At 45.3% G+C, this 13,944-nt stretch overlaps 1 protein-coding gene across 1 annotated transcript in view; it reads right to left on the bottom strand.

Annotated features, from left to right (window-relative positions):
• The window catches only part of PLXNA4 (plexin A4), a 796,616-nt gene that overhangs the window by 141,726 nt on the left and 640,946 nt on the right, over positions 1-13,944 (bottom strand). Inside the window, exons 17-19 of the mRNA XM_075599345.1 lie at positions 11,517-11,610; positions 3,290-3,529; positions 1,530-1,676 (exon numbers count right to left, since the gene is read on the bottom strand). Of these exons, the coding sequence (XP_075455460.1) occupies positions 1,530-1,676; positions 3,290-3,529; positions 11,517-11,610 (481 nt within the window). The remainder of the gene's footprint in view (positions 1-1,529; positions 1,677-3,289; positions 3,530-11,516; positions 11,611-13,944) is intronic.

Consider the following 13,944-nt stretch of genomic DNA (forward strand, 5'->3'; position numbering starts at 1 on the left):
AATTCTTTTTAGCACCACAATTTTGACCCAGTAATCTATTTTACACATCATGTTAGTACATACTGTAGGCCAAATTGTGCTATCTGCTGCTATTTCAGTGCTAATTACCTTACTAAATTATATCCAGATGTCAGTTCTGTCTGATCCAGCCAGCATCTGTATATTGCATTATTAGTGAGACCTTTAACTCTGATACAATGGGATCCTGGCACACAACAAGTGCCAAGACATCTCAGTGCAGGAGGCCAAGAGGTGAGCAGCCAAGGGGCAGAAAGATGCACTTGCTTGAAGGTAACAGGTTTCACCCACTCTAATAAATATAGTTATGAGTTATTCCATCGATGCTTTGCTCCTGTGCTGTGTTTCTGTTCATCATGGGTCTATGCATCACACTGATTCAACTATCACAATGTAGGATGAAATTCAAATATCTATTATCTATATTAAAAATATATACATATGTTCATGTATATATGTGTTAATGGCTTAATTGAATTTTAGCCCATTTGTGTATATAATTATGTCCACAAGGTGCGTCATTTACCCCTGACGAAGTCCGCAGTTGCGGACGAAACGCGTAGGGCTGACGTCACCACATGTCGCGATATCATCACTATACCTTTGGAGAGACTTTCCTTGAATGTTTAGGTGCCTAATCTTGTGCCTGCATTGAGTGGAGGACCCCGCGGTTTCACTTCAGCTGTTTACAGACAGACGAGTGTAGGCCGTGTGCGGCGTGAGAGACGCCATCTATTTTACGGAACCGCAGTGAGTTGGTTGTGTCCCCACTCCCCAAAACGGCAGGGCACTCAGATTACCTAAAGAAACCTTTACTGTATGTGAACATTGCATTTATATATCTTGTAAGTGTGCATTGCCCACTACCTATTTTTACCAATAAACATTTTTTCTTCTACTGTGAGGATAATGCACTAGGGAGTGCGCTTTTTTCTCATTTCAGTGTGGAAGTGATTCCTCCTTGGATTTGGCTGCCCCCCGCTTAAACTACTAGTTTATGGTTATTTTCCTGGTTGGAACATGGACATGAAAATTTATCTGGACTTCACAGTTTGATTTTACATCTATGATACCCATTTATGAGTTTATCATTGGTATTTTTATTGTCATGTTCTAGGTTTGAGGACGCATTGTTTTGTTTCTGCGCTGTTGTTTAGTTTTTTAATATATATATATATATATATATATATATATATATATATATATATATATATATAAATAAAATGTGTGTGTTTTTTGTCTTTTGTTGTATACAAACCCAGTAGCATTCCTATTGGCACAAATATATATAGTGTGGTGTGTTTGGGTTCTGAGCTTGCCGGGGTTGTGTGTGTTTATACATACATATATGCATACATACATACATACATACTTGTTAATGCAAGAAGCCTGACAGATAAAATGGGTGAGCTTGAATTAATAGATACAAGGGAGCAGTATAATATCATAGGCATTACTGAAACATGGTGGGATGAAACTCATGACTGGACAGTTAATAGTTGGATACTCACCATCACTTTGTGACGTCCAGTGAGGTTGGGGGATTCGCACAGCAGCTGAACATCTGACACCGTGACTGTGCAGGGTTTCTCCCCAATGAATACCGAGTAGCTCAACTTCATGTTGCCTCCTGCCACTGGTGGGACGATGTTCCTACCCTACAACAGAAGCAGGTATGGGCACACAAATATTAAGCAATATGGACAGAAGGAATTTTCATTGACTTTCTTGTTAACACCTATATATCTGAGCGGCCCCGCGGGACGAAAGTGAACTCATTGCTTTGACATGATTAAATATTGGTCACTGACGACTTTGACAAAAATCAGACAGAAATTAATGTTTAAATTACGTTTGAAATGGTTTGTAAATTGATGGGGATTTATTTGAATTCCTTGCCCTTCCGCTTTAGGTTTGCCTTATTGGATGTTACAGTAAGTACCACCCCACAGCTTCCCCTTTCTTAATTGTCCTATTGTTAGATATAAATCCGAGCACATTCTCACACAATAAACAGTAACCTCGTCCCTAAGAGCTCGGCTGTAAACACAATGAAATAACAAAAAAAGTTCAACCTTCCAAAAATGATTTCAAGCACTTGTCTCAAATTTGACCAAATGTTAATATTCCCCACAATTGAACCCTATTAAGGACCATATTGACTTTGCAGTCTTCTGCTATGAGACATAGCAGCTCTTCCGAGGCTGGAACACACAGCCCTTTAACTCCTGTGGTGCCTTACCACAGAAGACTGCTTAGTGAATATGGCCATGTAATATGTATGTCCTTATTTATACATCGCCATCCAGGTACGTAGCGCTTTACAGTACACGTGACATCATATTCTAACACAATGGGGAAAAGCAGTTGAGAGAAAACAATAGGAAAAGGAGCCCATGCCCCGAAGAGCTTACAATCAGTGGTGACAAAAGCCTCGAATCTCTAACCTTTAACCTCTGGTAGTAGTTCACTTTGATTTTGTGTGGGACTGCACGGTTGAAGGGACTTCGATTCAGTATCTATCTCTGTCCTGGGACAAGATTGCATGTATCCCTGTTCTGAGACTGCCAGCACTCCTCAGTGTAAGTTGCAACATTGTTGCAACAAAAGTAGCCTTCCCGTAGCCACTAGCCTGTTGCCTTGGCAACAACCTTCTGCTAAAACTTCAGTTGGTTTGTCTGTACTCCCCTGCCATTTTTCATTAAAAGGTATAGCCCTTTGTTTGTTCCTGCCTGGACAGGAAAGCATGGCTTTCTTTTGGAGCCAGTAGCCATTAGGAGCAGTCTGTAATCTCATCTCCTGGTAGAAAGCATCTTATTTACATCTCCCTAATTTATATCACCTACCCCAGTTCCCCTCTTTTTGTTGTTATTGTTTTCCTTTACAATAAAAGAGAAAAAAGAAAGAAGGACTCAGTGTGCATCTAAGGAGAGTGAGTTAAACTACCTGCCTCTACCACTTGCCACAGTGTGCAGGAGTCAGAACAATCTCATTAAACCTTGCACAAAATACATCTCCCTAATTTATGTCACCTACCCCAGTTCCCCTCTTTTTGTTGTTATTGTTTTCCTTTACAATAAAAGAGCAAAAAGAAAGAAGGACTCAGTGTGCATCTAAGGAGAGTGAGTTAAACTACCTGCCTCTACCACTTGCCACAGTGTGCAGGAGTCAGAACAATCTCATTAAACCTTGCACAAAATAAACACTGATCTTGAATTATTCATTTAAAAAGCTCAACACCAACTGTGTGTTCCTGAGACACTCTGCTCACCTTTAGTATTATGGGAGTTCCAGGTTTCAGTTCCAAAATCCCCGAGGGGCTGAATGGCTCAAACACGGGATCTGGGTAATAGGTAAAGTTGGTCTTGTTTAGGATGAGCAACGCTTGGACATTATCCAGGATGAAGCCAAACTCTTCTGGCCGCTCGGTGATATCAGCCTGGTGGTTGGAGCTGACAGCCAAAGCTGGTGCCTGGCAAGTCATTTCCGTAGAGTTTAGCACGGTGCAGATCTGGGAGCAGTGGAAAGAGAAACAAGGAGATTTATCGTGCGTGTCTCACACGTCCTCGCCTCTTTCAGCATCCCCACACAAATCCAGCCTGCCGATGACTAGTTTAAAAGCATTACGCCTTGTCGTGTTTATTTTAATTGGAAACATGCTTCCTTTCTGTATAATATTTATATCCTTAAAGTGTTGGAAAGTCTTTGGGGTGTACAGCATGTGCTGTGAGCAAAGGAAGTGTGTTTTGATGCACTGCACTACATTTTGGAGCACATTTGCATCAATAAAAAGAAATGGTTTTCTACATCTGGTTCAGATTGTTAAAACAAAATACAAAATAAGCCCCAATGCTCCATCCGATATGACAAATTACTTTAATTACATTAATATGTACTGTATTTTATCTATATACGTTCTTAATAAATACAAGTCATTTAGTTCAATACTTTGGCCCAAATATTTTACGCCTGCGCCCACTGCGCCCACGTCCCGGAAAATCCATTTCTGTAGGTCCTACACCATCAATATTATAGTGTCTTATATATGTCTACCACCGCATAGAGAGAAGAGGAAACACAACACTGCAGTCCCCAGCCTGGGGTGCGTGACGTGTATGCGGTGCCTATATATAAGCAGCACTATATGTGCTATGTATGTGCAGCAGTGCAGAGGGCAGAAAACCATATCTGTATAACTCCCATGCCTGTCGCAGCAGTAAATGTATCTCCACCTCTCTCCTGGGGAGATCTCTTAATAGGCTATTCATGCACGTGTGTGTTCCTACTGACACAGGCTTAGTGTGATGTTACTGTAGGGTTCTTCTTATTAAGAAAGAATATAGTTAAAATACAGTGGCGACAAAGTTTAATCTAACTCGGCCAGCACCGCGTTTTAAAAAAAACGCGTGCGCCGCGCGGCTGTCTCCGGCCGAAACCTGGCCGGGTTTCGGCCGTTTTTTCCTGCGCCTCGGGCGCTTTCAATAGTAAGCGCCATAGCGCTTATCTATTGAAGCGCGGGAAAGCGCAGGAAACTCCGGTTTTAAACCGGAGAATGGTCCCGCGGCTAGCCCACTGCGATCCCGGCCAGCTCGCGTCTTTTGTAAGACTAAGCTCTGCCGGGACAGTACATAGTAATGTACTAAGTACCAAATCATTTGTCATATTGGATATAGTATTGGGGCTTTTTTGTCTTTTGTTAGGTCATGGGGGCTCAACCCCAGTCCTCAAGCTCCCCCCCCCATACCGGTCAGATTTTCAGGATATCCCTGCTTCAGCACAGGTTGCTCTATCAGTCCCTGCTTCAGCACAGTCTTCGACTGAGCCTCTGATTGAGCCACCTGTGCTGAAGCTGGGATATCCTAAAACCCTGTTCTGTGTGTGGGGGGGGGGGGGGGTGTGGGGAGAGCTTGAGGACTGGAGTTGAGCACCCCTGCATTAGGTCCCAAACCCAGTAGCTCTCCAAACAACACAAACATATACAGGCATACCCCGCTTTAAGTACACTCGCGAGTAAGTACATATCGCCCAATAGGCAAACGGCAGCTCACGCATGCGCATGTCATCACGTCCTGAACAGCAATACCGGCTCCCAACCTGTTCCGAAGCTGTGCGCAAGCGGGGAGACTATAGAGCCTGTTACAAATGTGTTATTTACATCAGTTATGCATGTATATGAAGATTGCAGCACAGTACATGCATCGATAAGTGGGAAAAGGTAGTGCTTCACTTTAAGTACATTTTCGCTTTACATACATGCTCCGGTCCCATTGCGTACGTTAATGCGGGATATGCCTGTATACAGCGCAGGGGGTTTGGGTTTTGAGCAAGATTGTTAGAAGTCAAAAAAAACCTTCATCTTGGTGGATATTTGATACTTATTGAAGCTCTTCCCCCAACTCCCTAAATTGCACGCGGAGCCATAACCAGAGCAAAATCCTTATTACAGTGGCGACACTGTTTATTCTAATACGGCCGTAACCGCGGTGTGGGGGAAATTTTCGAGAAGCCGGCGGCTGGTTTGGGGTTTTCCATGGCGCGTGCGGCGCGTCACTCTGGCGCCGGTCACACGTTCCAGGGTTCCCCGGCATCCCCGAAGGCTGCAGAGGCAGCAGGGGGAAGCTGCGCAAAGCTGCGCGCAGCCAGGGGCTCGGGGAGGGGAAGGGGAAGGGGATGGGAAGCATTTAAATTAAATTAAACACGCGGGAAGGGGAAGATGCGGCTCGCTCGCGGCTCCGTTTTGGCGCCAGTTGAAAAAAGCCCCGGCCATAACGGGCAAATGTTAGAATAAACTGTGTCGGTGTAGTACGTTGACGCATAGAAGATACTTGTAGCATTAAAAAAAAAAATTTTAAGACATTTTTAATGTATTATAATGTAACAAGCATTGTTTCTATAGCAGCCATTTTACAAAGTCACATCCCCTTCCTCTTCTGAAACAGGCTCTGGCACGCCCCTGTTTGAGCCATGCGCCCTCTCTAACAGTGCACCAGTTGTATCGAGTGACTGCCTGGTCACATGATCTTCCACACATAGCTTTGTATCTTTGGTCCTCTTCTGCTGCACTGACCGCCATTTAGTGAACCCCCGAGCCAAATCTTCGCCGATCGATCACAGGAGAACAGATCGATCGGAAACTTAGCTAATTACTTATCATTGTGTAGATTGTATTGATGCACATATTGAATGGACATTTCTTTTTTTAAACAGCGGCTTAAACTGCTGCTTTAAGGACTCCAGTAAATCCCTGGGTTATGTCCGCTGCAAACAGGCCTAGACCACATTACAAATGACACTAACGTATCTCAAAACACAGATCAATGTATATAACATTATCATGCAACTAAAAAAAGACGTTGCTTTTATCCTTACAGTGCATGAAAGAGAAAGCAAGTGGCATAAACATGGCTGTCCAAAAATGGACAAACCAACCCAAAAGGTGCCTTTAAAAATGGCAAATTCCATCCTTTCCGCTCCAGAACAGTTAGATTACAAATGGTTACTTGAAATTGCAAACTGCGGAAATTAAAAGAAATCGACATACGTAATGTGAGGGAAGGGTGAGATCTATAGGTTTTAGTTACATGTTGGAAAGATTTGTCAATATCAGAACCGTGGGTATAAGAGCCCAAAGCTCCCTGGAGGTGCAGCTAAACTTATTACCTGAATATTTGCATCGTAATTAACCTTTTCTTATTCACAGGGGTGACAGAGGACATTTAATTCTGCAATAAAATATTGATGCCGGGAGGCTAGCCAATAAATCAAAGCCATTGTTCCCTCCGAAAACAGACGACACTTAGCCAATTAAAGTAGCAGGCTGTGCTTGGGGGTCCCTGCCACTGGGGCAAGAACTGGCTGCAAATAAAGCAACACAAGACATTACTGGAGCTCTGAGAAAAGCACTTGGCTTTTTTAAGCAAGGGGTCTCCGGAGTTGAACCCTATTGGTTTCAGCTCTGGGGAAGCCCTGCTTCCATAGATACACGAGCCAATAGGAAGCCGAACCTGGTGATGTCATGGGAGTGGGAGTTTTGAAACGCCGCCATTGTTGGAACCCTGGTAGCCGAGCGGAGTGGCTATTCCTGTAGTCCTGCTTTTATTGTTTAGTTCAAACAAGAATACCACTAATTGTTATTTTGTTGTAAGCTAAACCTGTGGGTCCCAAAGAACAGGACAGCAGCTGTGGGTCCCCAAGGATCAGGATAACTGTGGGTCCCCAGGATCAGGATAACTGTGGATCCCCAAGAACAGGACTGCACCTGTGGGTCCCCAAGAACAGGATAACTGTGGATCCCCAAGAACAGGACAGCACCTGTGGGTCCCCAAGATCAGGATAACTGTGGATCCCCAAGAACAGGATAACTGTGGATCCCCAAGAACAGGATAACTGTGGATCCCCAAGAACAGGATAACTGTGGATCCCCAAGAACAGGACAGCACTTGTGGGCCCCCAGATCAGTTTAACTGTGGGCTCCCAAGAACAGGACAGCACCTTTGGGTCCCCAAGATCAGGAATGCATGAATGCACATGTGGTTTCCCAAGAACAGGACAGCACCTGTGTGTCCCCAAGAACAGGACAGCACACGTGGGTCCCCAAGAACAGGACTGCACCTGTGTGTCCCCAAGAAAAGAACTGCACCTATGGGTTCCCAAGAAAAGAACTGCACCTATGGGTTCCCAAGAACAGGACTGTACCTGTGGGTCCCCAAGAACAGGACTGCACCTGTGGGTCCCCAAGTACAGGACAGCACCGGTGGGTCCCCAAGAACAGGACTGCACATATGGGTCCCCAAGATCAGGATATGTGTGGGTTCCCAAGAACAGGACTATACCTGTGGGTTCCCAAGAACAGGACGGCACCTGTGGGCCCCCAAGAACAGGACGGCACCTGTGGGTCCCAAAGAACAAGACAGCACCTGTGCGTCCCCAAGAACAGGACTGCACCTGTGGGCCCCCAAGACCAGGACAGCACCTGTAGGTCCCCAAGAACAGGACAGCACCTGTAGGTCCCCAAGAACAGGACAGCACCTGTGGGTCCCCAAGAACAGGACAGCACCTGTGGGTCCCCAAGAACAGGACAGCACCTGTGGGTCCCCAAGAACAGGACAGCACCTGCGGGTCCCCAAGAACAGGACAGCACCTGTGGGTCCTCAGAACTAGTTTCATTACTGGGACTCCTGTGGTTTAGGAGCTCATGCTTATGTCACCCACATTCCTTCCGGCTACAAATGAAATGCCCAATGTATTGCTGTTCCTCTCGTTCATTAGCTGGCCGACATGATCTTTAATGCAGATATTATTTATATGGAAAGGACTGGAAGAAACTGCGTAATTGTTGTGTGTGGTTAACACGATCTGAATGAACCTAAATTAGAGCACATGATATACTGTAACATCTGAAATGAACACTTAGGGGGCTCTGCACTAAGCAGTGATAACTGCTTTTAAGTAGGATACATGGGTTTTAAAACCGAGACTGCGTGCAGCGCGATTCACAAAGCAGTGATAACACGGCAGTGTCGCTCGTAAAAGGAAAAAGAAAAAAAATCTCAGTGAAACAAAGTCGTATGATAAGGCAAAAACGGCAAATGTGCCGTTTTTTGCCAGTCAGCACGATTCACTAAGTAGTGATAAGTGAATCGTACCTAAAAAAATCAGCGTTTCTTTTCACCAGCTAAAGGCTGGCGCAATCCATTTTTAGGTCTTTTGGGGTCTTCTTCATCTGTATCTTCTTCATCTTTAGGAGGCACTCCCTTGTATTCCTATTCGTGGAGGAGGTCCGCCCTCCTCAGCTTCTTGCTGTCAAATACAGGGCTACACAGGCTTTTATAGTCCTGTGACGTCACCTTTGAGTGCAAATGGTTCACACGCCATTTGATTGGCCTGTGAACACCATGTGCCTTTTTTTAATTTAAATTTTTTGGTGACGTCATGTAAAAGAAATGAAGCCAGCCAATCAGAATGGCTGTGCTTCCTTTCCCTTTAACATGACGTCACCAAAAGCAACATGGCTGCCGTCACATAGTACTTCAGCCAATCAGATTGTGGGAACGATATCCCCAATCTGATTGGTTGTTGTAGACCTTGTGACTCCCTTTGGATGATGCTTTGCCCCAAAAATCTCTGTCACTAGGTATATGTGCCCTAACTACACTCTGCGTGTGATTTCATGTTAAACATTTTGCCCAGTATATTGTAGCCAGCAGATGTTATCTGTTAATTTGAGCTTTGTACGGCGATGTTCAGGGTTTGCTGTGCGTTTTTATCTCCACTCTTGTCTTCACGCCACGGCTGATAAGACGGATAGCAGGCGTTCCTCCGTGAGATCACAGCACTTTGCTGTATTATCACTTATTCGAAGGTGCCGTTATTATTAAAATCCATTTGTACTGCCACGTAGGAAGCCTAAAGAGTGACGGCCCTGATGTGCCTCTAGATATGACCACATGACATGACACAATCTTTTTCTTGGTGCCGAGTACACTATAAGTAATGTTTAGGAGGTGAAACTAACTGCGTTGGGGAAGGACAAGAAACCCTGCTCCTCTGGCAGTGAGGATGTCAGTCAGTGTTAATTCAGTGCTATGTATTGCTTTTAAACAGTGTGCTTTGCTCTCCTGTTACCGAATTGCTATGAAGTTTGTATTTAGCTTCAAACATGGATATTTCGTGTTACTCAGCTTGTGTCACTCAACATTAAATGTAAAGTAGTTTACAATCATATTGTTGGTTTTTGCATCATTAATGGCAGCGAATGGGCATGAGAGGTGGTTGTACAGAGCAGGAGAAGCTGCTGGATAAATAGAATAAATGTATATATCATTCCCTTCAGTTATGAGAATCATTTTTCTCCCGCGTGTTAACAACATTAAATAACCCTGCCTGCCAAAGAATCAGCGTATCCCATCTCACAAAGCCATGAAGCACATCTCACTGGCTGCAGGTAACGTAAGATTACCGCACTTTCCAACACGTATGTCTTGTTGTAGCTGTGGTGTGTAGAGAATGACCCACTTTCCCCCCGTGATGGTTACTAATAAAGAGGAAACATCTGATTTATTTGTAACGCATGACTGTTTCAGTGGGGAAAGCAATTGAACCCCCCTTATTATGGAGATCTGCCTGCTTCTCCTAGAGTGGGCTGATAGACGGGCAAGATAGTAATATCACAATAATAAAAATGAAGATAAGCTTATATTGCAATATTTTATAATCTCAGTATTGCTGTCAGTCAGCTGGTTTTGGGCACAGCTACTGACATGCAGTTTAAGTAGCAGCATCTTCAAGAGAGACAGAGCGGTCAATTTATATGGGACGGGGCCACTCCTCCGTCACAAGCGCAAGGCGGCCGCCCGCACATCCGGGCGGGCCCCACGCTCCCTCCTCTCGTCGGAGCCGGGATCCAACGTCCACCTGACCGGAGGAGGGAGCTGGAGGAAGGAGTGTGTGGTCTCCTCCCCCGTCGGGTCTCCTCTCCCCTCCTCTGGCCAGAAGGATCCCGGCGCCGACACGAGGAGGGAGCGCGAGGACCGTCGGAGAGAGGTACGTGTGGGGGAGAGGGGTTGGTGTTTGCGTGCGTCTTACCTTTTCCGGAGTGGGCCGTCTCCTGTAGCATCACGTTGCCATGGTGACCAACGTCAAATGACGCCCCGAACTCATATGACATCACAAGCATATAACGACATATTATATCATGACGTCATGACGCCGCAATGCTGCCGGATGAGGGCTGCTCAGCAAGGTAAGTCCCTTAACTTGGTTGTACAGAGGGGGAGAGGGCTCCTTGGGCCCCGTAAAGCCTAAGGCGGACCCATCGTCGCCTTGCCCGGTGTTAGCTCAATTCCTTCTCTCTTGTCATCTCTTAGGCCTCGGATATAGTGCAGGCGCGCGAGCGTGCGACCAAAAGTGTGACGTCACGCACGGCTGTACTTGCCGAAATTTGTGGCCTGCATGTCTGCGCGGGAAATTCAAACTTGGTTGTAGCGCCAAGCACCGGTCGCCCCGTTGCGCTTGTGCACGCGCTCACCATACACAAACACAGTGGCGTAGTGTTTGGGGGGGGGGGGGGAATTCTCTCTTTTTTACCACGGTGAAGTGTTGGGTTTTTGCTGCTGTATTTAACAATGCCAACATTTTTTTATTCTGTACTTGAACAACTGCAGATATTATTCGCTTAACATTTGCCTCCCAGGGAATTTAAAACTGCAATCCCTACACACTAAATCAACAGAGATTACCATGGTAATATCTGACTCCAGAGAAATAATACTCAGCAAAAACAGAAGCAAAAGACTAGATCAGTCAAATCTCATCTAATCATTTATTATGATTCATATTTGCTTTTGGGGGGGGGGGGACTTTTGATGTAATATTGTTATCATGGGACTTTTTTTTAGTTACTGCCCAACTGTATATTATATTTGACAGAGAACAAAAGATCTAAAGCCTGTAAATTCAAAGCGTGCAGACAGAAGTATAAATGACTTGCGGGCACTCACATTAATATGCTCTCTTCCGCCTTGCTTGGCCCGTATGCGAGGATTCCGAATGATGTCCAGATTTGTCCCCCAGACGGATATGGGAGTGTTCCCACTGTAAAAATAAGAAAGAAAGGTATAACACACAGATAACAGCCACTGAAACGGGAGACAAGTTAATACACATGTAAGCCCTTTCTCTGATTTGAGGCATATGGATAATGTACAATACAGAGTATATAAAGACACAGATATTATATTTCCATGCTCAGCTACAGATTGCCCCCATCGCATCGCTCTAACCCTTCATCCACACACCAGTCCTTCCGAGTTAGGTTGGACGACAGTAATAGAATCGTAATAGACGGATCAGATACAAAGCTATGTCCTATTCTCAGTAGGACACACGGCTCGCCTGCAGCTGCCCTGCTCAGAAATCCTTCATGCATTTATTTCAGAAGGACACGCTGCATCTACGGAGAAGTGGAAGGCAGCTAGACGCAGGGGGGCTCAACTTCAGTGCTCAAGAGCTACCAACAGGTCAGGTGCAGGATATCTCAGCTTCAGCACAGGTAGCCCAATCAGTGGCTCAGTCTTCGACTGAGCCACTGATTGAGCCACCTGTGCTGAAGCTGGGATATCCTTAAACCCTGACCTGTTTGGGGGGGGGGGGTGATCTTGAGCACTTGACTTGAGCCCCCCATAGCTAAAGTATCTAGTATTTCCCAGTCTGTTTCTCAGTGTCCATGCTATAACAGGCTGCAGTGTTAATGTAACCCCTGCATTGCCACAGGGAAGGTGCTGCAAATGCATATCACTTTGTTGCTTGTTGCATCCATAGGGGAGAGCAATGCATTGCAGCGCATGTGTGTAATGTGTGTAATGTGTGTAATGTGTGTAATGTGTGCTGCACTGTAAATAGCAATGTGCACCATTCATTTCCCCCAGAAGAATGTGCCATTTATGTTTTAATAGCTGAGGCACAGATAACTAAGTGAGGTTGCGGCCATGCTGATCGCGATGGCGCGCAGGAGGGCGCGCGCGGCGCGATCACATAGATGTGCCTCTATGAGGCTGTCTATGGAGCAAATCAACGGGAGCAGAGGCGCCGTCGCTCGCGGTGCAGGAGAAAACAGAAAAATCGGTGCGGAGGCCGGGTGGCAGCCGGGTCACGTGACCGGTTCGCCCAATGAGGGAGAACCAGCTTAGTGATGTCACAGCCACGCCCCCCGACACGCCTCCCCGTCTCCTCGGCATGCAGTACGCAAATCTCTCCTGCTGTAGGCGGCGGGGAGAAGCCGAGTGGACGCTGTCGCCCTCTCCAGCGTTCACCATGGTCGCAGCCTGAGGTTTTCGAGTGCAGAGGCCAGCGCTTCTATTCTATGCGGCAGAGCAAATAGCCGCCTGCCAAGTTATAACCCGTACCCATCCATGTCAGACTAGCCCCCTGGGGAAATTTACATAGGACCCTGGCATCGAGTCTCAAGGTCCAGACTGGCCAAGTCTTCCAGAATGACCAGGCCAAGTCTTCCAAAATATGAAGCAGATTCTGAAGACTTGCCAACGTCAGTTTGCTCTGAGTCTGTACCTATCCGAGTCAGTGTTCTTTGCATCTATCCATAAATATGTATGCAGCTGCTTGTATGTATGTAGTATATGTATGTAATATATGTATGCAGTAGATGTATGCAGTAGATGTATGCAGTAGATGTATGCAGTATATGTATGTAATATATGTATGCAGTAGATGTATGCAGTATATGTATGTAATATATGTATGCAGTAGATGTATGCAGTATATGTATGTAATATATGTATGCAGTAGATGGATGCAGTAGATGTATGCAGTAGATGGATGCAGTAGATGTATGCAGTATATGTATGCAGTAGATGTATGCAGTATATGTATGCAGTAGATGGATGCAGTAGATGGATGCAGTAGATGGATGCAGTAGATGGATGCAGTAGATGGATGCAGTAGATGGATGCAGTAGATGGATGCAGTAGATGGATGCAGTATATGTATGCAGTAGATGTATGCAGTATATGTATGCAGTAGATGGATGCAGTAGATGGATGCAGTAGATGGATGCAGTAGATGGATGCAGTAGATGGATGCAGTAGATGGATGCAGTAGATGGATGCAGTAGTTGGATGCAGTAGATGGATGCAGTAGATGGATGCAGTAGATGGATGCAGTAGATGGATGCAGTAGTAGTAGATGATGTAGTAGTAGTAGATGATGTAGTAGTAGTAGATGATGTAGTAGTAGTAGATGATAGTGGCTCTTACCATCTGTTGCCCCTTGTGGTCTTTTAATACCCCAATCCAACACCGGCTGCCATTAATACATGTTTAAATGCGTTCTATTGCTTAATCCATGACCCATACTTTCTAAGGAGACAATTTAATAGCAAAATCCCCATATATTTTTTTAAAGAACTTTTAT

The sequence above is a fragment of the Ascaphus truei genome, chromosome 5 (genome assembly GCF_040206685.1).
Source record: "Ascaphus truei isolate aAscTru1 chromosome 5, aAscTru1.hap1, whole genome shotgun sequence".
NCBI lineage: Eukaryota > Metazoa > Chordata > Amphibia > Anura > Ascaphidae > Ascaphus > Ascaphus truei.